The following is a 25,785-nucleotide window of genomic DNA, read 5'->3' on the forward strand; positions in this document are numbered from 1 at the left end:
TTTGCTTTTATGATTAAATATAAAATATAAATACCAACTAAATCTGTTTGCCCCTCCAGCTATTGTTAATTGGCTGCTTTTTATAGCAATTGTGGAAGAGGTGGGACTTGAAAGATGTGAAAGAGAGGATACTGAGCTCATGCACCAGATGTTATTCATCGGAGCTCAGCAGAAGCCAGCATGTTTGGAATGGATGCCAGGAATCCTGACACTTGTTCTAACTGCTGCTCTTCCTCCCAGCCCGTGCTTCATCGCCCCATCCCACAACTCCAAGGTCTTTTCATAGAGTTATGCTGGAGACATTGCTTAAGTGAACATTTGAGCAATTCTGTATGGACTTGGAACAGACAAACTTCTAAAGTTTATGGCTATGATAATAAAGCTTTAAAATAGAGATTGTCCAGATCTATGGACTCCATATAGCTGAGGCATAGGTAGCCATGTTAGTCTAAAGTCAAGTAGAAGGCGCAAGGTACATTTGCACCTTACAGACTAGATATGTAATATAGCACTCCATATAACTGGACTGTATAAGTCATTCTGACAGATGCTTTTCCTTGAGATTTCCAGTGCTCCCTGTATCCAGTAAGGCTGGTTACCCTACCAAAGCAGTCTTTTTCCTGAAGTCCCAGCAGTTCAATGTCAATAATAGCCAGAAGTGCACAAGGAACTATGAAATGGAAGCATCCTAAACTTTTTCTTATTAGAAAAAAAGTACCTCCTGTTACTCGCTTCTTTCTGATAGCCGTTTATGCAATACTAGGAGTTTAACAAGGTTCAGGGAGGAGAGGGACAGGACGGGGGGTTTTTTGGTGATTTTTCTTTTCATTTACCCCAAGCTAGATCTCTTCTTGAGGCCTGAAACGGGGCCCAGATTTCTATCATCCATCTTCTCCTTAACAGGATCTCCTTTTTCTTCTCTGGAGATGCTTGCTGCTGCTGGCTCTACAATGACTGATGAAAGAGCAATATGCTAATTTAGGTGGGAACTAAGAGTTAGGAAAATGGCACCTGAATGATGCTTGCAGAATGAGCCCCTGTTGTGGGTTTATCTGTGCATTCTAAACAAAGACCGTAAAGTCTTCTATAGATGTTTCTCTGTCATCTCCCAGATATCAGAGAAGCTCAGAAATGAGTTAATGATGGGATAGGTCCATTGCTCCTTCCAGCTGCTACCTCTAGGGAAAATTAAATATTTTTTCTCTTACCTGGCTATATTACATGAGAATAATTTTTTGTTGTAATTCATTAACCTGAGTTTCTAACAGTAGAAAAGGCCTTCTAAGCTTGTTCAATAGAAAAGTTAACAACCCATTTGTTCTAGTCCTAACCATCGATCATGTAGCCTTGGTTATTAACTTCGGACAAGGACCAGTTTCTGGCAATAATTAGGGACATAAACAATGGCCAGGCCTAAGACCTGAGAAAGGGATTAATTATATTCAGCTCGAAGAAAGGAGCTGTCTGTGGATAGTATCCAGACACTGTTATCAACTTGCTGCTTTAGGACAAGGGAGGTCTGAGAGCTGAATTCACAGTATCTGCAACAATGCAAAACAGGTACTACTGAGAAAGGTACTTGAATGCCGTGGGAATAAACTTGATAAAAACTCCTAAGCTAGGGGCAGGCAAGTTCACACCGCGAGCTGGATCTGGCTGGCAGTGAACTCCATTTCCAGCAGCCCCTGCCTGTGTGGCTGGGGCCAGTTTCCATGGAGACCCCAGCAGCAGCCAAGCTGTGATAGCATGGGCTGGGGTTTCCATGGAGACTGGCCTCAAGGGTGCTGGCAGGAAGCAGCAGCACCAGCCTCTGTGCTGCAGGCAGGAGCAGGGTGGGCTCAGCTGCCACCACCTGTGCATGGCAGGTGGCTGTGGTGCCACTTGGAGGGGTGGCTGTCACGGGCTACAGGAATTTTGGGGTGGCTATAGCTCCCTCGTCTCCCCCTTCCCCCCAGTGCCATCCCTGCTGGCAGGGTGGGCAGCTGCTCCGGAGCCAGGCTGGGATCTTGTGGCAATGACAGTATGGCCCAGAGCCGGGGCAGAGCCGCAACCTGCAGCCTGTACACTCCAGACAGATATGAAGGCAGTGGCTTGTGGCTCTGCCTTGGCTCCGGACAACACTGTCACCAGTGTAAGGGGCTGTGGCACAGCCACGATCCACTACCTGCATGCCCCTGCCTGGGGCATGCAGGCTGCAGATTGTGGCTCTGCCCTGGCTCTGGACCACGCTGTCACCACTGCAAGATCCCAGCCTGGCTGTGGAGCTGGGCACCTCACCATGCACCTGCTATCACAGCACAGCTGCTGCTGGGGTCTCCATGGAAACCTGCCCCGGCCATGCGAGCAGGGGCTGCTGGGAAATGGAGTCCAGCTGCCAGCCGGGTCCACCATTTTGCCCACCCATGGCCTAAGCAGATAGCTGAAGAGTTCAGAAAGGAATCCTGGCCCAGCATTATGGCAATGGGGAAGCCATAATCCAACCTGCTCCAGGGTTTGAGAATGCTAGGATCTGAAGATTGGCAGTCACACCTGTCTCTAGTCTTCTGTGGATTTTCCTAGCATTTGGCGCCAGCCTTTCAAAATTGGACCCCCAAGTTCTGCTGGCTGAATTGGTGATCACAGACACAGATGTGTTATTGCGGGATCTTTTGTGACGGTAGCCACATGTCTGTGCCAAGTATGTGAAGACTCGTTCACCCATGTAGAATGATTCTGAGATGGCTTCTTTTGGACTGGTGTGGTCTACAGTCTGTCACTAGGAAAAAAATCCAAGGTCTGTTGTGGGTTGAACAAGGTAGAGGGCGTGTTTTCCTTTGTTTTGCTTTTTTAAATAAAAAGGTTCAGGTATTGATTCCATTTGAAATTCCTGCTGGGCACAGGATGTGCATGAGGTCTTCAGGCAGTAACAGGTCTTTACATCAGTGAAGGGCCTGTTGGAACTGAGAGATAACTTGATAGGATTTTGGATGCTTGCATTGGTTTCTGATCAGATCAGTGTTGCCACATACGTCCGTTAGGGAAGAATATGAAGAAAGTAAAAGGTGCGAATGAGTGCCTCTAATGGCTGCTGTGTTCAGGGTGAAGCACTAAATGCTGGGACCTGTATTTTCTGAAGGCTGTACTTTAGCCTAAGAACAAGGACAGCAGCCTGTATTTAGATCACCGGATCACCAGCTGAGCCTGACATCCTAATGTGAAACTAAAGAGGTGGTTTTCAGGCAGATCCTGCCATTCCATTCAGTGGGATATGGAAGCACCCTCAGTAATTCTAAATAGATCAGCCATTCAGTTCTCCTAGTTTCAATTTATTCCACAACTTCAGGTTGTGGAAAAGGGAGGTGTGCAAGGGCAGGACACAAGTGGTTTGTTTTCCTTAGTTTTACAACAACAAAAATACCTTGGTGCTAGACCAGGCCACATCAGGAAATTAAGACCTAAAAGGCAAGTGTAGTTATTGAACAGAGTTTTCTTCAGGCCTCTTGCTCTGCCAAGAACTTCAGCTGGTGTTTTTGAATTTGTTTACAAAGACAACCAGATATCAAAGGCAGCCAGAGATCAGTCTACAAATGAGGAAGGTAGAGTGGTTCTTCTGGATGTAAATTTGAGTCACTAAAGCTCCCACTTACTCACTATGAAGAGCATCAAGCGTACCATACTGCAGGAGTGTCAAATTCACCTGGGATCCTGTGTTTTGGATCCAGACTGTGAGGCTCTTTGCAGGCCAGATTCAACCTGGGGCTGCCACAGTTGCGGTCGGGACAACGCAGGGCCTGGGGGCAAGGGATCTGGGGGCTCAGGGTCCAGCAGCAGTGCAAGGGTGTCAGGGGTGCAGGTGGTAAAGGGTCTTGCAGCAGCACAGGGCCTGGATTGGCAGAGCCTGGTGGGAGCAGGGGCAGTGCAGACTCTGGGGCCATGCCCAGTGGGGCCAATAGGCCCAACTCTGAGTCCCCTCCTGTGGCCCAGTGGGCCAGACTAAATCCAGCCTGCAGGCCGTATTTTTGACACACTTACCCTACTGCATGCTTCAGTTCATGTCAGCAGCACTAAACATTTTACATTTGTGGTTACAGACTGCAGAACTTCTTAAAGCCACGCATGTGGTACTCTGATGTGCCTGTCCAGCTAAGGATATGGCTGAGAGCAGCTGTCATTAGCCAGAGGTGTGCCCATGGATGAAGTTCCAAGCAGCTGGAAGGTGCATGCCCAACCATCATTCTGAACCCACATAGATTCTCCCAACAACTGTACAGAGACCCATGACTTTGACTTGTATTTTTGTTGTTGTTGTTTTGTATTTTCCCTGGTTCCTTGTTTAGCTCAAGCATAGAGATATAAAATGTTCAGTATCAGATTTCAGAGATTTAAGACCAGATTTTCAGAGATGCCTGGCACCAAAACTCCACTTGAAGTCTATGGGACTGCAGGCTCTTAGCATCTCTGGAGATAAGTCCAGCAATAGTTATTGTTGCTTAGTGTCATTTCCTTGCCATTGACTGAAGTTTCAAAGAAAGTTTTACAAACTCGCATCCTCTTCTCCACCAGTAATGTTGACCTCCTTCCCCTTGCCCTCAGCGTCCTGAACATGACTGCTTTATTTGTCTCCTCTGTGCTACTAATGAACTATGTCTGCACATTTCTGTAGAACTGATAATTAATTTGTGCTCCTTCTAGTGCCTGGCTGGCTTTGTAGGTCCTATCTATTTGTTTTTTATTTCTCAGATTATATGTATTTCAAAGAAAATACTGAATATTGAAGATAAAGTGGGTGGTATTGGCCATGTGTATTGTGAGGTATGCAGTGGGCACACAAAGAAATGGTATACCTTTGAGCAGGCCACCCTTCAGGAATTAAGTGGATGTGTTTGGACAGTGATGATGTCAGCTTCAGTTTTGACATTCAAATGTCAGTTCATGCTTTACACAGGCTATACAGTCTACAAAGGCTGATTAATCTAATCTTCCCAGCAGGAAGCATAGCTTAGCAAAGCTAATAGGGTATTCCTGGTTTTGTTCACTGTGGTTGAATGAGGGTTTGAAGTGATGATTTGTGGAGACCTCCACATAATTATCTGCCAACATAGGTGGCTGAACTCAATGACCAATTGCCTCTTCCCATCCTGCTTTCTTAGTGAAGCTCTCATAGTTGTGTGTTCACCCCTTTATGCCAGGAAAAACATTCCATCTCTTATCATTGAATATTTGTTTCTCGGATCCTTGCCAACATCTGTCCCAGTCACAGACAGAAGGATTTACTGCAGTCTATAGACTGAGTTACCTAACAGAAGCGGAAGCTGTCAGAAGGGTCTTGTTTGATTCACCTTCTCCCATTGCCTGGAGGTGTGTGCTGGAGGATGACATCAGCAAACAAGGACTTCAGGGAACTCAAAAGCAAAGTGGGGAGATCAGGAAGCTCTTAGCCCCCAGGGCACTGTAGAACTACTTCATAGTTGGCCATTACTCTCCAGGCAACTACCAGAAATGCCCAAAGCTAGTTTCAAGAGTAATTCAAAAAACAGCCAGCCAAGACATACGGGAGGCTTCTCCAGTCTTTAGCTCCTTGGTCACTATGGGCTCCTATAGACATGCAGGGAGCTGGAAGTTCGATTGAGTGTGCTGGTACAGAAATGACTGCACTCCAGCAGCCTCCCATGTTATGTATATCAGTGTCCCCATGCTGAAAAAGGGTGGCGGGGTGCTTTGAACTAAAGCTTGGTTGATGAGCTTTAGTTCAAAGTACCCTGCTGCCATTTTTCAGTGCCAGAGACACTGATACTCGAGACATTCGGGTGCTTTTCATTAGCATGGCACACTAATTAAGCACCCCCCTGTGCCTCCTGAGGCATGTGTAAAAATGCCCTTTATTGCCTGCTTGGTGGGAATGGAATGACAAAAGAACATTATATTAATCTGGACCTCAAGAATGAGGATTGAGAAGTGCATCTGTCTTCAGAGGAAGGTGGAGGGTGTTAGTTCTGCTGTGTCAGTTATTCAGATGTGTCCTATACAATGTGGTGAAGGTAGACCTATTGCAACTGCTAAGCAGCCTCAAATATCATAGAAGTGACAACTCCAGCATCTCTGCAGCCTGAAGGAACCAGGAATGCAGCTGTCACATAATTTACATTGACTGCAATGGGGGTAGGAGTCAGTTCCTTCACTAATCACATGAAAGTTAAAGAATGAGTAGACCCTTTAAGGGGCAATACTGAAACCTCCTGCAAAGTACAGGAGGATCAGCATGAGAGAAACATTCATCCTGATGACATTCAGTCCATTCTCCTGTGCTCCCCTAGATTTACTTGACCTGCTCAATACATAGAAAAGATTTTTAACAAATTAGGTGAACCTTATGATCCTCACCCTAGAGCACTTGGGGAACTAGCAGGACCTCAGAGCCTCTACCAGTTCTCTGCAAACTCATGGAGGACAGGTGAAGTTCCACAAGACTAAAAGGGCAGACCTTAGTGTCTGTATTTAAAAAGAGAGGAGTATTTAGCCTGGCTTCTCTAACAAATAAGAATATATCTATTTGTTAGCACCCTGAAGATAACAAGGCGTTAAGTAACAGCTAATGTAGATTTGTAAACATGTTACATCAAACCAACCTAATTTCCTTCTAGGACAGAGTAAGAAGCATTGTGGTGAGACAGAAACAGTAGATATGACATTTGTACTTCAGTGGGACTTTTTACAGTGTCCCTTATGATGACATCTTCTTAAGCAAGCTAGGGAAACAGTGTCTATAGCAGTGATTCTCAACCAGGGTACCGTGAGATCCTTTTAAGGGTGTTGCACAATATGTTTACTGTTAGATGTGAAAACACCTATACATGATTCATAAAATAAACCCAGAGATTTCAAATGGGAATCCATAGCATCAAAGGTATTCTGAGCTTTTGTGGGTTTTGAGTTCTATGGAATTGCTCTATTCTTCCATAGTTGAAAGGTCTAATAAAAGGTATCACATCTACTCAAAGAACCTTGCCTGCCTATGTCCTTGGACCAACACGGCTACAACCAAAAACCCAGAAAGCTAAAAATTTGGAATTTTCAGAAGGTGCTTTAAGTTTAATGAGGTTCATCTTGAGTCTTAAGAAGTCGAGAGCCACTGATCTAAAAGAAATACAGTAAACTGGGTACATAACTAACTGAAAACCTTATTTGGAGTAGCTACCCGTGGTTCAATCTCTCAAACTGAAAGGATGTATGAAGTACGGATCTACAGAAACCTGTCCTGAGCCCAGTACTATTCAATATTTTCGTGAATGACTGGCGTGATGGGATGGAGTGTGCACGTACTACATTTGCAAACAATACTGCACTTGGAGGGGTTGCACTTTAAAGGAGAGCATTAGAACTCAGAATGATCTTGACAAATTGGAGAAATGGTCTGAAATAAAATAAAATGAAATTCAACAACAGCAAGTGCAGAGTACTGCACTTAGGTAGGTAGGAATCATCAACTGAACAAATACAAATTGAAGAATGCCTGGCTAGGCAGCAGTTCTGAAACGAAGGATGTGGGGTTATAGTGGGTCACCAACTGAGCGTGAGTCAACAGTGTCATACAGTTGTGAAAAAAGCAAACACCGTACTTGGATGTATAAGCAGGAGGCTTGTATATAAGGCACAAGAAGTAAACCTTCCATTCTAGTCAGCACTGGTTAAAGGCTTAGCTTGAATATTGTGATTGGTTTTGGACAGCATGTTTCCAGAAAGATGTGGACCAATTTGATCTACAAAAGCTAGAAAGTGTGACTTGTGAGGAAGGACTGAAAGAATTGTGGTTGCTTGAATTGTTTCCAAAAAAACCCAAGCAGAGGCATAATAATATGTGTTAAAAAAAAAAGTTAATGAAAAGAGGAAGATAGGACAAGAAGTAAGGGGCTTAAACTGCAACAGGCGAGATTTAGATCAGACATAAGAAAAAGCTTTCTAACTAAGGGTAGTTAAGCACCAAAGTATATTTCCTAGAGCAGTTGTAAAATCTCCAGTACCTGGAGCTTGCTAAGAACAGATCAGAAACATCCATCAGAAATGGCTTAGAGCTGATGCTGCCTTGGGGCAAAGGGATAGGCTAGATAACTTCTTGAGGTACCTCTTCCCCTGTTTTCCTAACGCACATATTTTTTGTCCACATAGGTCAACAGTAGAGAATGACCTTAGGACCTCTGGTTGTGCAGCCAGGCCTTGCTCTGCCACTTGAACAAAGGAGCCACTTCCCTTCAAGGAGGCGGTAGCAGCGTTCTAGATCTACCTGCTGGAACAGGGGTGGGCAAAATGGCCCATGTGGCTGGCAGCCAGACTCCATTTCCCAGCAGCCCCTGCCCTCATGGCTTGTGCCATGGAGACCCCTGCCCACCTGCATGGGAAAGCTCAGGCTGGGGTTGCCATGGAGACCAGCCTCAGCCACTCCAGCATGGCACATGGCAGAGCAGTTCAGGGGGCTGCTCCAGAGCCACTGGGACCTTGGGATGAGGGCAGCAGGGGATCACGGCTTGCCCCGGCTCCTTTCAGCAGTGACAGCCTGGTCTGGAGCTGGGGCAGAGCTGCGATCCCCTGCTTGTGTGCCCCTGCCCGCAACGTGAAGGCTACAGATTTCAAAGAAACTCTGCTCTGGCTCCAGAGCAAGCTGCCCCCATCCCAGGTTCCCAGCAGCACTGGAGCAGCCCCCTGCACTGTTCTGCCATGTGCGCTGCTGGCTGAGGCTGGTCTCCACGGCAACCCTAGCCTGAGCTTTCCCATGCAGGTGTGGCTGGGGTCTCCATGGAGACTGGCACAAGCCATGCAGGCAGGAACAGCTGGGAAATCCAGCCGAGCGGATCTGGCCTGCGGGCCAGACCTTGCCCGTCCCTATGCTAGAAGGCGACGCAGGGCTGCTCTGTGGTATCATGGGTTGCAGAATTCTCGTTGCTTTCCACTTTTTCCAAAAGACAGCAAGTATGTCTACACAGCAAAGATAAGGTGTGGGTTGTAGCATGATGGGTAGGGACCTACTTAAATCACGGTTTCTCAATTTTCACTGAAACCATGAAAAACGACAGTCGCCATGGAAAATGGCATTGGCTATGATTTTCCCAGGAAATCAAGCCCCCAAAAACACCCCTTAATAAAAGAAAAATGCTAGCTCCCCAGCGGGAGCCAGTGCTCACTGCTGCTGAGATCTGGTTTTGTAGCCCACCCAGGATAGGAAAGGCACTGGTTGGCAGGACAGCACAAGGAGCAGCAGCCAAGATGGCAGCTGCCCCCTTGCGGCTCTCTACCAGTTGGTGCCAAAAAGTGGGGCCTACAAAGGGCAACCAGCAGCCAATATGACAGCTGCCCCTCATCCCACCTCCCCCTGGGGCCTCTGCTCCAATTAGGGCCACTGCAAATTGACCACGAAATTGGCTCTTCGGGCCATGACCAAGCTACAAAAGTTGCTTTCTCTTGCTGCAAATTAGGTAGGTCCCTAATGATAAGTCTACCTGTGGTAGCTATAATCTAACCCAAAAAGGCAAGTGACACCTGTACACAAGCTCACAGGAGACCCCGGGTACATTCTCAGCTAGCTACCCCATACGGTCCCACCTTTACTGCTGCTGTTATGGTGCTGCTTAGATAAAAGCTACGGTCACACCTGGCTTGCAGTCATACTTTCGTTTGCTGCATGGATGCATATCCTTGGTAGCAAAGTGACTAGACCTTGGCTTGCTTATGTTGAGCCTAACTCTTCCTGAGATATCCTTGTACACGGTCTTAAATATATTAGCTGTGTGTGAAATAGGTAATGAAAGTTACCTCTGCAAAGGTATGAAGACTTGTTCAATAGTGTGGGTTGTGAAGGACACAGAAATATTTGGAGCAGCCTGTGGAAGCACCGAGACTACAACTCTGTCTCCGATTCTGCAGTTTGATGTGCCTTCTTACTCGAAGTCGGACGGCTTACCACCACCACTGCCCCTCCTGCTCTTTGTTTCTTCCTAATTCTTTGTAAGAATTAACAACACAGGGATAGAAGGAATCACAGCCAGTGTGAGACTGAGGGGGCTGGAGCCTGCAGGGATACAGGCTTAACAGAGTCGGCCTTAGTGTAAAACCCACCAGGCAGCAGTAGAGCATGAAAGAAAAGTCCTTTCTTACATAAGCTTGGATTATGTTATTTACTCTCCATTGTTTGTAAAGCCGTCACAGAAGCATGAAAATGACCTTTATTTCTCTACAGATTTTTGTCCTTTTCCATTTTACAAATATTGATTATTTTTCTCCTGTGTCTTTATTGGAGCAGAATTAAAAGGGCTGTTTAACAAGAGCCTCTAACTCATTTAGGGTCTTTTCACACCAGATATCGTCACCACCTGCTGAAAGCCAGTCTGAGAACAGAGTGGAATTACTGCATCAGGGCCAGCAGGGTGGGGAGCACGAAACAGTGAAGTGAGCATTGATCCTACAAACAGTGGGGTTTAAAAAAAAAAACAAAAAAAACCTCTTTGGCTGATCTGTAAATGTTGTCGGTAAGGGAAATGCCATTCTGAATATGAAAGCTCTCCCCTTCACGGAAGTTTATGGCCACAGACTCATCAAGCCCTAATATTGCTGTGGGATTTGTTCTGGCAGTATGAATGTAGAATGTTTCAATCATAAGTATTTCAGTCATAAGAAAAAGATAATTTTTTGCAGTGTCTTAGTTGGTCTAATAAAAGGTATCATCTCTGAACCAAGAGTTCTAGAGTTTTGCATTTCAATCTAAGTATTACAGTTTACCCCAAATTCCAGTTCAGTTCAGGTCACAATGTGCTAGGCACTGCACATTTGGATAGGAAGAGATGCAAAGTGCTTACAGTCCTAAATCTCCCAGTCACAGTGGTGGAGAACCAATAGAAAGATAAGTATTGTAGTCTGGATTTCTGATGGTGTTTTGCATGCCTTTTCTTCCAGGTATTAAAACGCGGGCCTTCAGTAATTCAAAAGCTAAATGCTGAGGGCAAAGAGGACGTGGTGTCCAGCCAGGCTAGGTTTGAGGGCTGTTTTCAATGCTTTTACCACTTGTGAGAGTGAACAGTGAAGTCTGGCTGATACCTGTCAGTCTCTCCTCTGACCTGACATAGGTCACAATTATTGTGGCCTGTACTAGAAATTGAGATTGGCGTAGGAGGGTGAGCACCATTGGAAATGGCTACCACTCAAATTTCTCCAGGGTAGCTTTAAATCAAGTCCTTTTGGGGTAATATCACCAGTAATATGGCATATGGTAGGTGCTGAATGACCTACCCAGCTAGCAATACAAGTCCTGCATCCATTATACATTGAGAAAGGAGGAATGCTTTCCTGCTGGAGGCTGTTTTAGAAATGCCACCTCAGAATGTCCTTCCTCCTGATGCTAATTCATTAAGAGAGGATGCCAGATGCATTTCTGCCAGAGGACCCTCATGTGGGTCCATCTGTTTGTATTTTGGAGGTCTCTTAAGACAAATATGCCAGGGCATTGTGCAAACAGAGAGGGGGAAATTTTCCTCAGAGTTTACAATCTATTTAGATAAGTAAGAGGAAGGGGGATGGGGGGGGAGTAAGAACAGAGGTGATGTGACTTTCCCCAGGACCTACAGGAGGTGAATGTTAGAGCAAAGAACAGAATTAAAACCAGGAACATCTTTAGCAGGAAAAAGCTGATATCATGGACAAGCACCCAAGAGTGCAAGTCCCTGCCAACAGTGCTGGTTTTCCCCTAACACAGTTCCAATTTGTGGTGCACACTGAACATTAACTGTGCTGAACCCTGAGCCTACCCTCAGCCCAGGAATATAGTTGAGGCCCCTCTCTTCTACAAAAGAAAATATGTTATAATCATGTCCTGCAAACCTTCAGTGCAGGTGGGTCTTCAGTGCTTAGTGGGGAAGTGGAAGGAAAATAATGAATCAGGAATCAAATAGAAGGGAGAATCTCCCAATATACACTTGACCCAGAACAAAAAAGACCTAGGTAAAGGCTAGCCTGACAATTCTGTACAGTGAGCAGCTAACACTAGGCAAAACATCGTTTTCCCAGCCCATGTGAAAATTTTTGAGATATCAGAAGCTGTCTTCTTTTGTATCAGGATGCATTTGCTTTCTTTTGAAAGCAGACACCCAGAACAGCCAATTTTGTAGTCATTAGGGCACTCGCCTGGGATGTGGGAAAGCAGGTTCCAGGTACCTTTTTCAGGGAATTAGTAATACAAAGTGGACCAGCTCCCACAGGAGAGGATGAGAAAGGTTTCCCTAAGTTCCAGTAGCCTTGTGGTTAGGATTCTCACTACAAATGTGACTCTGGTTTGTATTGGGCATAGCAGGGACTTGAACCTCGCTTTCCTACATCCCAAGTGAATGATTCATAGAATAGAATAAAAGAAAATTAGGGTTGGAAGGGACCTCAGGAGGTCACGCAGTCTAGCCTTAGGTACCAGCATACTGGCTGGCTGGTGATGGGCCTCTTTCTTGTTTTGAATGGACTGGATTCCCACCCTGGACTGGAGGGTGTTTTCCTGATGAGAAATGGTGAACAGTTCCCATTTCAGTGAACTGACACCTCCCAGCCCCCCTCCCCCCCCAAAAATAATATCAGTATGTAGTGATAAATTCCCAACCAACTCTGAAAGCAGAAACCAAATGCAGTTCACATCCTCACTCTTTCAGAGTTTACAGTGCTTATCCCCCAAGGCTCAGCTCAGGAAAACAAGCCACTCCATATCACTATTCATTTACCCTCCTGAACTCTGTCCATCAACACTTCGAGGTAGATGCTGCAGCAGCTAATAATGCTGCCAGGGCATGAGCAGGGAACAATTAAAGCTTATTGTGCCAGTGAAGAGCCTTGTGGCAAAGTGGGCTGCAGAGACAGCTGCCCCCATTTCGCTGACTCGCAAGCAGATGCGTGGCAGTGAGAGGCAAGCATGTCTTCATGATTGCAGACCCCGTGAGTTAACATTTAAAGGGGGGGGCAGCCATCCTGGTGTAAAGTGGCAGCATTCATTGCAGAGCAACTACATTTGTGGGGGTGCCACAGCAGCTGAGGTTGTAAATGAGCTTCTATCCAGCTACAGCCTGGAACTAGTGGGCATTACAGGTAACTGTCTGTTTGGATTACTTTTGAATTAGCAACCCCTTCTTTTCAAACCAGCTAGCCCCTTCCTGTTCTCCCCAAAACTTAGGACCACATTGAAAACACTGCTCTGTTTGTGAATGGCTCCATGAGTCATTCCCTGAGTCAACACTATTCCTTTAGTCTGGGCCTGGGTTGGAACTAGTGTCCTCAGAATGAAAGATCCCGTGTCTTGCTCCTGTTAGGGTGACCATACATCCCGGATTGGCCAGGAGAGACCCAGATTTAAGAGGCCGGTCCCAAATTAAAACAAATGTCCTGAGTGCAGGACAGGGAGGCAGAGCAGCAGAAGCCGTAAAAAAAGGAAGCCCTAGCAGGCAGCAGCTTTGCTCTAATAGGTTATTGTGATTAGTGGAATAACCATTAAAAAGGGGCTTGTTTGACATCTGTAAAAACCATGGGTCATTAACAGATCATTGACTCCTTAGCTGCCTGAATAGTAACACCAGTGGTGCCCTGCCCCCACCTCTGCCTGCAAAGCGGGGAGGGAGTGGCTGCGTCCCAGATTTCACATTGTCCCAGATTTCACATTGTCCCATATGGTCACCCTAGCTCCTGGACACATCCCTCTCTTGCCCTGGGGCTGTTCTTGTAGGTCATCAGGAAAGAGCAATGCCAATCCACTTTAAAGAGAAGGTTTCTCTTTGCCATCCTACCATCTGCCAATAGTTGTTGAGAGAAAGAATGACCCCAGGGTCCAGGCCACAGGTTTTGTTGTTGTCACAAACAATATCCAAACCAAAATGCAAAGCTTCGGGTGTTTGCCACGGCAGCTTTGAAAATTGTTATGTGGTGCACCCATCACCATCCTAGCACACATCATATGCTGTATGTAGTACCTGTTTTGAGTATTGGGTCAGAAAGCATAGCTTTGCCTGGAGACCCAGTGGGATAGATTCTCTGCTCTGTACAGAAATCAGTAGGGATTGTCAAAGGCCCTGGCTGTGGATGAGAGTCTGTTGTGATTGGGTGCTGACCTCAAAGCAGAGAATCAGCATATATATGAGAGTGCATTTTATTCCTCTCTCTTTTTTTTTTTTCCTTCCCCTCTGTATTGACATGGGGTGAGGTGAAGCTGAAGAAACCCTTGAAAAAGCCAGGTCACTGATGGCAAGGAAAGTGGCTTGACAGATGGAGAGCTTTCAGAAGCAGCAGGGGATGCAGCAGCGGGCTCCAGAGAATAGCATCTCCCTGTGCTCTGGCTGTGTGTCTGTCTGCGATTATATTGTGTAGTTTAATCTCTGCTGTCTGTCTCTCTTTTAATCTCAGCTCCTCTGCACCATCAAAATGCTTAGCTCGCTCTGTTGTCTGAGAGGCTAATTTGCACTGAAAATCCGATGCTTATCTTACATGACAGTTTACAATGGGGGTTATTGCAGTCCTGAAGATGAGCTAACCAGAGAAGGCAACGGAGTTTTAGATGGGTTGACTGGGGTGAGAAATGGACTCTGAGCCTGACATATCCTTATCTCCAGTCCCTTGTGTTTGGTGATGGTGGGTCCTGTAACACCATTTAGGAACCAGAAATAGTCCAAGCTGAGTTGTTGTTTCATGGTGCTGGTTCTGCTCAGTCAGGGGGAAACAACAGGGAAGTGATTTAGAGCTTGGATACGCTGGTGAAGTGGCCTTCATTTTATAAAGGGTCAGGTCCCCTCCTTTGTTTCTTGCTATTGAGCACCGTCAGAGAATCAGAGCCCAAATGCAGGCAGCAGCTTTAGCTTTAGTGCTCCCCAGTTCTGGGATTCCTAGAGCAGCGTTTCTCAACCCATGGGTCACAAGAATATATGAAAGGGTCACACAAAGTTTAAAAAATGGAAAAATGCAGGAAACCACAGCTTTTCTGTTGCAGGCTGGCAGAGTTCCAGCCTGCCAGGGGCTGCTTTAAACCCCCCCCCCTACACCGCCCGTCTCAAATCCCCTCGGACCCCACACACAGGGGATGGGCAGGGGGAAAGCGGGTTAAGACTGGCCACTGGTTTACAGATAGACCCTGGTACACAAAAGGTTGTGAACCGCTGTCCTAGAGCACACCGCAGCATTGTTGATTCAGTGCCTAACACAATTAGAAGGCTCCCTTGTCATTGACTTAATTTCTTAATGCTTCTTGACACTTTCTCCAACACAATCTAACTCTGCAGGCAGAGCAGCATCTCTCCCCCATCTCATCTGCATTTGCCTTCTTCCCTCTGGGTCTCTGGGTGCTCCACCTACAGGCATCAGTATCTCATTTAATGTATTTGACTCAAGTGTTGATTGGAACTGTGGCCAGGGTCCCAAAGCTTCCCACAACAGGGCTCCATCACCGAACCATGAGCATGCAGACACCTAGCAAGTGCTTAGAGCCCTGTGAGTCTGCACTGTGACTCTGTAACAGGACAAAGAGTTGGTGGGTTCCCCTACTTGTTTAAGGAAGGTATTGCACTTTGGGGGGAGGATACAGTGCAGGGAGGAAATGATTCTAGTGACTCTGTCCTGCCAGGGAGAATAAGACTTTTGAATCTAAAAAATAGGACCAAACCAAGCTTCCACTTCTCCCTCCAAGTGGTCCTGATTGGCAGTATGGTTGGTTTACTGGGCTTCCTGTTTAGTCCATCTCTGCTCTTGCAGTCTTGATAAGAAGCCAAGCACCAACATTCCCATAAGCAGAGACTTCTTCACAGAGGAGGAAGCAAGTTAAAACTACACAGGATATTCAGAGTCCCAGAGCTTATTCAGTGCTTCTTCATAGAAACTCATTGTGGTTGAATGGCATTGACATTCTACCCTGACATCCTACCCTGTAAGATAGGGCAGAGCTATCCCGCTTCTAAGCATCTAGGAGTCGCACACTGCATGGGCCCACAGGCTTCCTGGGCTGCACGCTGTGTGGGTGCCCTCCCCCTGTGTTGCACTAGGCCATGCAGGTGCCCCCACCACTGTACTGCACCACTGTGGATTCCACCAGCTGGGTGGGAGCCCAAAGGAGCACAAATTAACTCCATGCAAACTACATGCAGGCCATGAATTGGGCAGCCCTTGGGGGTAGGAAATCTTCTGTAGGGCAGGAAGAATTTGAACCACCTGGCCCATAACAGAAATTCAGCAAGAACCCTGATCATACCCAGTATTGCAGACCAAGTTGGTCAGCTCAGCAGGGAAACATCCAGAGCTTAAACAGACCTGTCATCTGATAACCCCCAGCAAACACCCTGTCTCAAGATTTAGCCGCAGGTTACTGATGATCCTCCTAAGCAGCCTGCATGATACCAAAGAGAGCTCCTTGGACACGATCTGAACCAAGGAGGCCCCAGCTTACTCAACATACCTGACCAGGGTGGAGGCTACAAATATACTCTGTTTGCATGCAAAAGAGCTGGAGCTGTGTTCCTCCTCCCAGAGTGACAGTGGGGCATCCCGTTAGTGATCCATCTGATGGGATGCAGCTGTGCTTATCATACACAGCACATTTCAGACCTGCACAGTGAGGTATAAATCCTCCCCTCCTCTGTGTGTATATTGGGAAAGCCAGTTCTTCCAGGGGTAAAATATGTCCTTTGCTGGTGCTGGGCACTGTTGGCATGTTGCTTCTTAAAACATGTATCCCAGCAGCACTTAAGATTGCTGTTGTGCTGCACAGGAAAGAGAGTTTTGGCTCCAGAGAGCTCACAGTCTACACCTATGGCAACAGGGATCAGGTGGATAAAGGAAACAGTGGTGGAGTGTTGGGAAGGAGAGCAAAGCAGCAGTAATAGGTTTTGCATAGTAGATATGGCTTTGACATCTCCCATCAGCCATGGTATACAACCTCACACGGCCTTGCTGTGCTGTTAGCTATTCAATATGCTTTCTAAAGCTCCCAAGTTGTTTGCTTGCTAGTAGAGGAGATCCACCGACTGAATCAATATTGGCTGTAATCTGTGTGAAAAATGAAAATGGGTGGAGATCTCAAAAGGGAGTTTTCCAGATGGATTCTTCTGTTGACTGGAATATTATTAGCAGTCAAAGAGGAGCACAGCTCACTGGTTTGGCTAAGTGAGTAAACAAACTGGGGGCTCCCTTTAAGAGGAGCAGTGGTCATTAGAGCTGAGAGGAGGGCATATGTGAGCACAAGCTGCAGCATGAAACCTGTGACTCCCTAGGACCCAAGGGAAGAAACTGTAGCCATCTTGCAGCCTGTGTTTAAATTACAGTAAGCTGTTCTCCACTCACTGGGATAATTGCCTGTAATATCCAAGTGTCAGTGGCCCATTCACCCAGTGCACTTCAGGGATGTGGCTGGGAACAAGATGCTACGTCTCAGTGGGAATTCCATTACTGAGTTGCTCTGAGAGGGTTTTTGGTTAAATATATTCCAGGCTCAGTTCCTTTTGCATGTTCCAGGGAACGTAGATGTGCTAAGGGATCTCACTGAGCTCCTGGGAGTATCTGCCTTCACAGCGATTACAAAATCTTTGCAATGCTCTTTGCCAATTGACCTACTGTTCTGACAGGGCTACTGGCCTGGGATCTGTGGAGGCATGTCATTATGCCATGTTGCTTGCAGACTTTCAACAGCCTACTGTTCATCTCCATGGTTTCCTCACTTCCCAGATCATGGGAAGCATGTCCCTGTTAAAAACTCAGCTACTGAATTAAAATGAGTTCATGGGTCAGCATTGGGTTAGAAAGGACTACTGTCTTAATACTCCTGTATTCCCAATAGAAGTTTCCTCTCCTGCCCACCATGATTCCTTTGCTGTTTTCATGAGATTGGTTGTAGCATTGCTCCTGTATTGAACTAGCAGCAAGTCAGAAACCACAGTACCTAAAATATCTCACCCTGCTACAAAGAACAGTTGATTCTTTGCAGCAGATGCAAGGTGAAGGGACAGTGTGCAAGACAACATCAGAGATGAAAAATTAGGACCCCACAAGTCCTAATGTGGCTGGTGGTGACCAGCCATCTCTCCAGCAAATGGTGAACAAGGCTATGCATTCAGCACAAGTCTTTGCCAGAATTGGGAAGTGTGATTGCAGTATGGGTGGACATACCCATGCCAGCTTTCACCCAGCTAGGATACATAATAATAGCAGTGACAGTATAGTGACATTGCCTTCAGCACCAGCTAGCAACCTGAGCATTGCTCTGGGGTCCCCAGCTGAAGGTCATGCCATTATATATTTACCGTAGTGTTTTTCTGTACTAGCTTAAGTCAAGCCACTGAGGGTATGCTTGTTTATGCCACAGTCACACTGCCAATTCCAGTGTATACCTACTCTAACTTCTGAGTGTCCATAGGCCCACTAGAATTTCACCCTTTTCAGCTCTTGTAGTTTTGGTATCCCATGCTAGCAATCTCTAATATGTGACATGGTAGTAAACAGCGTGCCTTGCCAGTGTTAGATAGTGTGGAAGAAAGAGGGGGCTTACATATCTAGGTAAGGGGGAATACCTTCAGTCAGGGCACAAATATTTCATGGTATATAATGGAGCTTGATTGATCCCTTCTGTAGCATGTGGGCAATTACCCAGCGCACACAAAACTTCCTCAAATGTACGAGGCTGTGGGCTAGGTACAGTCTCTTTACTGGTTGCTCCAGAGACCTAAGGAGAACATCCTCAGGGCATTCTAATGAGATGAAAGCCTTGGGAGAGGAGAAGCTTAGTGGGGTGCACCTGTCTCTTCCCGTTGTGCTGGATGGCAGAGTTAATGCTTCTAATTTCTTCCCTATTGTCTCTCTCTCTCCTTCCTTCTCCCTGCAGACTCCAGCAAGGACCATCCTCAGCAACAGGCTGGAGTGATCTGGAGAGTGACAGGAGGCCTGTTCAGCATTACCCGGGGAGCTGTGGGCGCCACGTTAGGAGGAGTTGCCTGGGTTGGCAGCAAGAGCCTGGAACTCACCAAAACAGCTGTGAGCAGTGTCCCTGCTGCTGGTGTTGGACTGGTAAAGGGCAGCGTCTCAGTAGTGACCGGTGGCATGGGAGCCGTGGGCAGTGCAGTTGCCAGCAAAGTCCCTTTCACTACAAAGAAGAAGGACAAGGCTGACTAGCCATGATTGCAGCTTCCTTCTGAAAAATCAACTTGTCCATATGCTCCCCCCTACACAGCACCTCTTCAGATAGGAAATGGCCACCTCAGGGAGGGGATAAGTACCAGTGCAGACTCCAGCTGCAGCCTGCTCAGCACCACCTGCCTGGCTCAAAGTTCACAGAGACACTGCAAATGCCTTTCACTCCCATCACCTACTGGGAACCATCTCTATTCCGAGGGGTTTAAAGACGCAGTTATCTCTACCTTGAAATTTCCTTCTCCCCTTCTTGCTCTCCTGGATACTAAAAGGGTTGGAGTGGGCACTGGGCTCCATCTCACTGGAGACAGTGGGTGGTTGGGAAAAACTGTGTCCTAGCATTGAGAGCCTACATGCTCCTGATGGTCCTTTCATTTTATTTTAGTTGAATTCAGCCTCAGTTGGGGAAGCAGTCTCTGTAATAGTCCAGTTCCTTGGCTCTAAGATATTCTTAGGGATTTGCCTTCAGGCCAGGGAGGGGGAATCTGCCATGAAGAAAATCCCAAGAATATGAAGGTGATATACCATAAATAGGGAAAGGCTCCCTCCTCCCCTGCTGGCAAAATCAAGGGGACAATTGAGATCCTTTGTTAATAGGCCACAGTCGCCAGGTTGGCTCTCCCAGCCATGCACTCAAGCTAAATGTGTCCTTTAAAGATGGAACCGTCAGCCCCAGCCAGAAGTCCTGGTGATGCTACACAAGCACATTGTATGCTTCATGCCATAAAACCTTGGGGCAGATTTCCTTGTTCAGGGGTGGCTGTGATGGAGGAGCAAATCTGTTTGCTATTTGAGAGTGGAGGAAGGGAGAACATAGGTCACCTTAGGGCATGGTGGGGAATGACTGGCACTAATGTGGTGTTATTACAGAGATGCCAGGCCCTTGTAATTTCATAGCAAGAGGCAGCACTGCCAGGCTGTGGAGTGCTGCCTCCATCATAAGGAGGCAGTAATGTTCTTCTCACTGGGAAGACAAGCTTAGCTCCCATGCAAGTAAATTCAGCCCCATTGGAGTTTCCCCCTGTGTGCATGTACAGCAGGGTCACTTTGACTCTAAGCCCGATTCATGCTACCACTGCTCAGATATTGTTCTACTCTGTGGTGAAGCATGTTCTTCCATCTTGTCTGAGTACTGCAGTGAGCCATAGTGAGTGGCATAGATGTCACTTTTGCCAGGGCTAAACGGCTCAAGGGTGACTCCCTCCACTGCACTGGCACCATTGTGAGCCCACCGATTTGCTTTAGAAAGTGATTTCCCTATGCGAGTGCACTCAAATGGGTGATCCTGTTGCTAGGAACTCCTGTAACCCACTGCTTGTGGAACTCCAGCCTGCCCCAGGTAAATAAGCGTGTTGCGTTGAAGAAAAGTCACCCTGAGCTCTTTAGCTCAGAAAAAGCCCAGAAATTCATATTAAGCCTGGAGTTGCCTCTCCATCCTGAACCCACCACAAAGTGCTCCAGGAATAGCACGATCTCTTATGCGCATGCACACGCACATGCACACACACACATACATGTCCCCTGGAAGCCCTATAATTAATGGGATGAAGAAGACCCCAGGTTCCAGCATTAATTTTGCCTTTCCTGGCTTCTGTCAGGTTGTTAACCTAGATTGTTAGAGGTTGGGTGTATAGAAAAATGAAGCAGTGTTTGTGCTGTATTTTATAAATATGCCTATATGTTAGTGTGCGTATCTGTAATCTGCCAGTCCACAGGCATGTTCTCAGCCAGGTAAATGCAACTGTGCCACTGCAGCAGAGGAGTTTATATATTCACCATTGGCACTTCTAGCATATAGGTTTTTATATAGGGACACTGTCAAAATAAAAATCATGATGTAGAAGACAGTTTTTCCCAAGTTGCCTAACCATTTAGTTTATTAAAACCAAAAGAATGTATAAAAAATCTCCTTTTCTCCCATCTGTGCTGTTTGTTCTCATTTTTGCCTTTTATTTTGAAGAATGAAGCCAGCCTAGTTTGTTCTTTCTGTTCCTAGTCTGTTCCACTTCATGGTTTTCTGCAGTTGTGATATTGGTGGGCTTGGGTCTTTGATGTCAGGGAATATTTAAATACAGGGGCAAGAAACCTTTTCACTGACTTTTTTTTTTTCTTGGACTCATGAGCCTTTTTCAATTTTGACTTTTTCTGAAAACCACTTTTTGGCCTGATTTGAGTTGACCAGGTTCCTTCACTAGCCAAGCTGAGTTTCGTGGTCTCTCTCCATCACCCTTGCTGGGAAATGGACCCTGCTATTTGCAGTGGCAAAGAATTTGCTGATTTTTGCAGTATGAAGCTCTTTGTAGAATGAAAATGGCTTAACCTGCTGCTTTGTTTTTAAAGAGGAAACTGCTTTGCTGGTGCTTTTTTCTCCTGGCCTGACTGACACAGACATGTTAGGTTTGTCTCTGAAGACAGCAACTTCAGAGAGATCAGACTTCAATCTGTGCATCTGTACCCTGCTGGAATATTCTTCAGCAATCAGCATGGCCCTGGGAAGTTTTACTCAGCTCTTCCCATCTACCAAGCAGTCTGTGCACCCTCATTCATCACCTTTCCCTGGGTGGATCTTGATTTTTATCTTGTCCTTCTAAATCCTGACCTGACCCTGCAGCTAATAAATATCCATCATTAGCTAAGCTGTCAACATCTCTCTCCTGTTTGATACATTTGCTGGGCAAAGTAGATGAATGGCCATCTGGTCCCTCCCAAACCATAGGTCAGGAGGAGGCAGATAACATAGAGACTTCCCTTCTCCAGTTTCCACAAAGGGACTGATGGAGAGCAGATCAGGAAATGTTATCTGAACTCTCACACCCACTAGCCCCTTGCTGTCAGTTCTCCTTGGGGATGGAAGGACTTTGTACTACCAGCTCCTTCTCAAGACCCCATTTCCCAGAACCACACATGGAATAGAGCACAAGGGGGTGAACAAAATGAAAGCATTTATTGAGCCCATTTGTTCTTAGTACCACTACATTGACACTAGGGGCCCCTTGTCACATTAGGGGCTCCTTTCAAGACCTTTCCCTGAGTTCTTCTTTCCTGTCTTCACCATCCTTATGTAACTTTTTCATCAGATGAAGACTAAATGGAAGAAAACTCTTGATCAGCTCAGGAATGGCCCTTGTGTGATAGCTTCAGAAGGAGAGAATAGGGGTGAAGAAATTCTCAGGATTTCTGTTCTAGCAGCCCAGCTTATGGAGAGCTTGTAGCAAGCAAGTGGGGAGTATGCAAGAAAGCATAGTGGATGAGCGCTCTGTAAACATGGCCTGGATCAAGTACCCAAGCCTCTTCACCATTACCAGGCTGTACATAAACTTGAAGAATGGAAACACCATCTGAGAAATGTCTAGGGCCCAGTCCATTGAACAAGACAGTGCTGCTGTAGTTGACACCTGCTAGTAGGGAATGGTGGAGTAGGAAGCATGGGGGGCAAAGGGATAATGGAGCTAATGCAACTGGGCAGGAAGGTACTGGGGACCATCCTAAGCTGAGACACAGCTGAGGCTGTTCTCAGTGGGGTTCAGAAGGCACCTCCCTTGGATTGAACATCCATTTTTCATGACAATTTGTAACATTGCCTAGATGAGCCAATGCTGGCCATCACACACTGTTTTTGCACTGATTATATCACACTGGTATTAGCCTCTAAATCAGCAATGAGCTGTCTCCTGTCTGCCGCTCCATGCAAAACCCCTGTCAAACTAAAGCAAAGAGCTAGTTAGCATTTCCAGTCAAAGGGCAATGGTCAGGTTAATGTAAGGGAGCTTCTTGACAGTCCATTTTTTTTGTGTAGACATTGTAACCTAGAAGTGATGACTTCTCTGCTCTGTGCAAAGCATGTTCTGCTGGTGAAGAGAACAACACTGCAAAATGGGGGGGGCTGAACCCCTAGTTCAGGGAGAAACCCTAGCAATTCTTCATCCTTCCTCATCCACTCTTCCTGCCTTAATATCTTCTCCATCTCATTCTTTTTCTTCTTTCATTTTCCCTTCCTCCCCAGGTGAAACTCTCATTAGGAAGTCATCCTGGTGGCTCTGAAAGCAGGGAAATGAGAGTATGACCTCATTTCCTCTGTTCTGACTGTATTTCTGGTGAGGAAAAGAGGACAAAGCTCAGGGAGTGTTTCCTCAGTTGTGATCCATTCCAGTTAGTTTGCTATAAAAAAAAATCTCTGAGTGTATTTTCTCTGTATTCCCTCTCTAAAATGCTCCTCATGTCATGGGTCATATATGTGTCTTTGTCATCCCAAAGCAGTTCATATTAAACACAGGATGTATGCAAATGTGGAAATGAGGGGAGGATGGGGTGCCCACCTTTCTTCTCCGTGTATTTGGTTGAGAAGCTCTCTGCCCTCTGAACACAGCAGCTTGAAGGCAATCCACCCACTCTACACAACTCTTCAAGCCCCCAGCCCAGGGCTCCTAGTGGCATTAGAGATGGTGCAGTAAGCTTAGGAGGATACTTCTGGTTTTTTATCATTTCAGTGTAAGCAGGTTGTTTCCGGGTTTAGAGTTTTTTGTTTTGCAGTGTGTTTCTGGCAATATTCTGCATCTCTGTATTTTAAGTACAGTAAAATTTGAGGATAAAACCCTCTGTTGTGTCAGTCCTTGTCTCTGGGGAGTAAGGAGAAGGGGGATAGAACAAAATACTGTTAAAAGGAGGCAGAATAATTCAGTGAAAAATCAGATGTCACTTCCAGGCCTCACCAAGCCGATTCCAGTCAGGGCTGCATCTCTGTCCGTGCTTATACTAAGACATGGTTTTCAAGTTGCCGGATGCATTGCTGTGCTCCTAACAAAAGGCAAACTGGCCAACTGCCTTTCTCCGCTCCTTTTGATCTCCTTCCACCCATGTGAAAGTTAGCAAGTTCCATTGTGGCCCATGCCAACCTTGCCACTGCCCTCACCATGGTTTTCTTATAGCCATAGGGTTGTGCTCCCCTCTGTACTTGAGAGCAACCCTCCAACTGTTGTGAGCCAGGCAATGGAGCCATTCAGTAATTGTCTGTTGCGCCATAGGGAGCATAGCCTGAACAGCACTGTAGTAATTCAGCCTATTGTGCTTATGCTCAGGTTTGAGTTTGTGATGAAGAGGCACTGAATCCATCACAAATGGGCAGTGAATTTGCTGAAGTTACTGGTCTGCTCAGTGCTGAGACTGGTGCTTCTCTGGCTCAGTGCCCCATCTTGCACCTGCCACCATGTTTCACACTAAGATGCAGTCCCAGCTCCATAAAGGAAATGAAATTGGGATGATTTCAAGTGACACTAGAGCAGGATGCAAACACAGCCGTGGTAGGGGAACTGACAGCATTAGATATGGCTGAACTAGCAAGGCTGTGATAAGCAAGGGGCAGACTAAAGCTTCAGAAGAATTTAAAATGAGCTTTAGGAGGAGAATGAAGGGAGACGAATAACAGGCTGGCTCCAGCAGGGGCCCAAGCTCCTTGGCTAGCTGTGGCTTCCCCCATTTATCATTTCTCTGCCCTGCATAAAATACATCAGTCCAGACAATAAAAGGAGTTGCTAACGAGGCCATTACCAGGTAATGTTCAGAGTGAAATGCTCAATCTGAAAGCGTCAACAAAAGAATCCATTTACTTCAGTAAGTAGTAATGGGCCAATCAAGCCATTTATTTACTTTCAAATAGCATCTTCTAAAGGCAGGCTGCCATTTTCCTGCCAGCTGCTGCTTTGGAGAATAATGTGTTTATTAGTGATGCACTTGGCCCAGAACCCCTCTGTGGTCCAACACTAGGTGTGCTGCCTTGCCTCTGTGGGTGCTCAGCATGTCATCTGCTAGGGTTGGGGTGACCAACGTGCATCTTATAGGCTTGGTGGAACATGAGGTTCCCTCATCTTTTGCAGGGAGGTTCAACCTGTGGAGATAGTACATCCCAGGGCTTCGGCATCCCATGCTGGGGTCTGAGAGCAGTTGCAATCTCTGGGCTGGCAGCAGAGCTATGGTAGCAATTGCTGCAGGTGTTTCCATTCTGTCTCACTGAGCCACTCACTGCAGCTAGCACAGATGATTTATAAGGTGCTTCTCCTGTCCCTGCAAACGCCAAGGAGCGACCACTAGACTCATCTTTCTGTTGACCTTTGATGGCCACTTCCAGTTAAAATAGGTTTCTATTTTTCAAGTGAGGCCAGTTTGCAAAATGCCATGAGCAAGATGAGTTCAGACTCTTGTGGCAGATGCTCCTGCACTTCCAAAGGTCTTTAAAGGACAGTTTAACTGAGAATCATGCAGCCTCCCACCCTCCTCCCTTCTCTTTAACCCCTGTCCTCCTCTTGGCTTTTGTAAGTGCAGCAAGCAGGTAGGTTCTGCTAGCTCTCCAGCTGTTTTTGTGCACAGTCATTACAGCTCCCCAGTTCAAGTCCACTTCCTATTGAATTCAGTCATAAACCAGCAATGAATTCTGAATTTCCATTCCTTCCCCCAGCTCTGAATGACTCTCCAGGACGAGACCAGGCCTCCCTCAGCCTGCATGGCCTAGCACTTCTTTGTGTCTCCTGCCATCATTCCTCCAGTCCAGCCCTACATTCCAGAGGGGACAACTATATGCCACCCTACCAGAACTATTGTGAATCAACCCCTCTCTATCAGTGCCATGAAATCTTAATCATGTTTCTGTCC

At 46.4% G+C, this 25,785-nt stretch overlaps 1 protein-coding gene across 1 annotated transcript in view; it reads left to right on the plus strand.

The window, feature by feature from the left end:
- The window catches only part of LOC149871708 (transmembrane protein 263-like), a 302,268-nt gene extending 276,576 nt beyond the window's left edge, over nucleotides 1-25,692 (plus strand). Inside the window, exon 3 of the mRNA XM_090033000.1 lies at nucleotides 18,839-25,692. Within this exon, the coding sequence (XP_089889126.1) occupies nucleotides 18,839-19,125 (287 nt within the window). The 3' untranslated portion in view covers nucleotides 19,126-25,692. The remainder of the gene's footprint in view (nucleotides 1-18,838) is intronic.
- The last annotated feature ends 93 nt before the right edge of the window (nucleotides 25,693-25,785 follow it).

The sequence above is a fragment of the Crocodylus siamensis genome, chromosome 2, assembly GCF_052110815.1.
Source record: "Crocodylus siamensis isolate JL-2025a chromosome 2, ASM5211081v1, whole genome shotgun sequence".
Taxonomy (NCBI): Eukaryota; Metazoa; Chordata; order Crocodylia; family Crocodylidae; genus Crocodylus; species Crocodylus siamensis.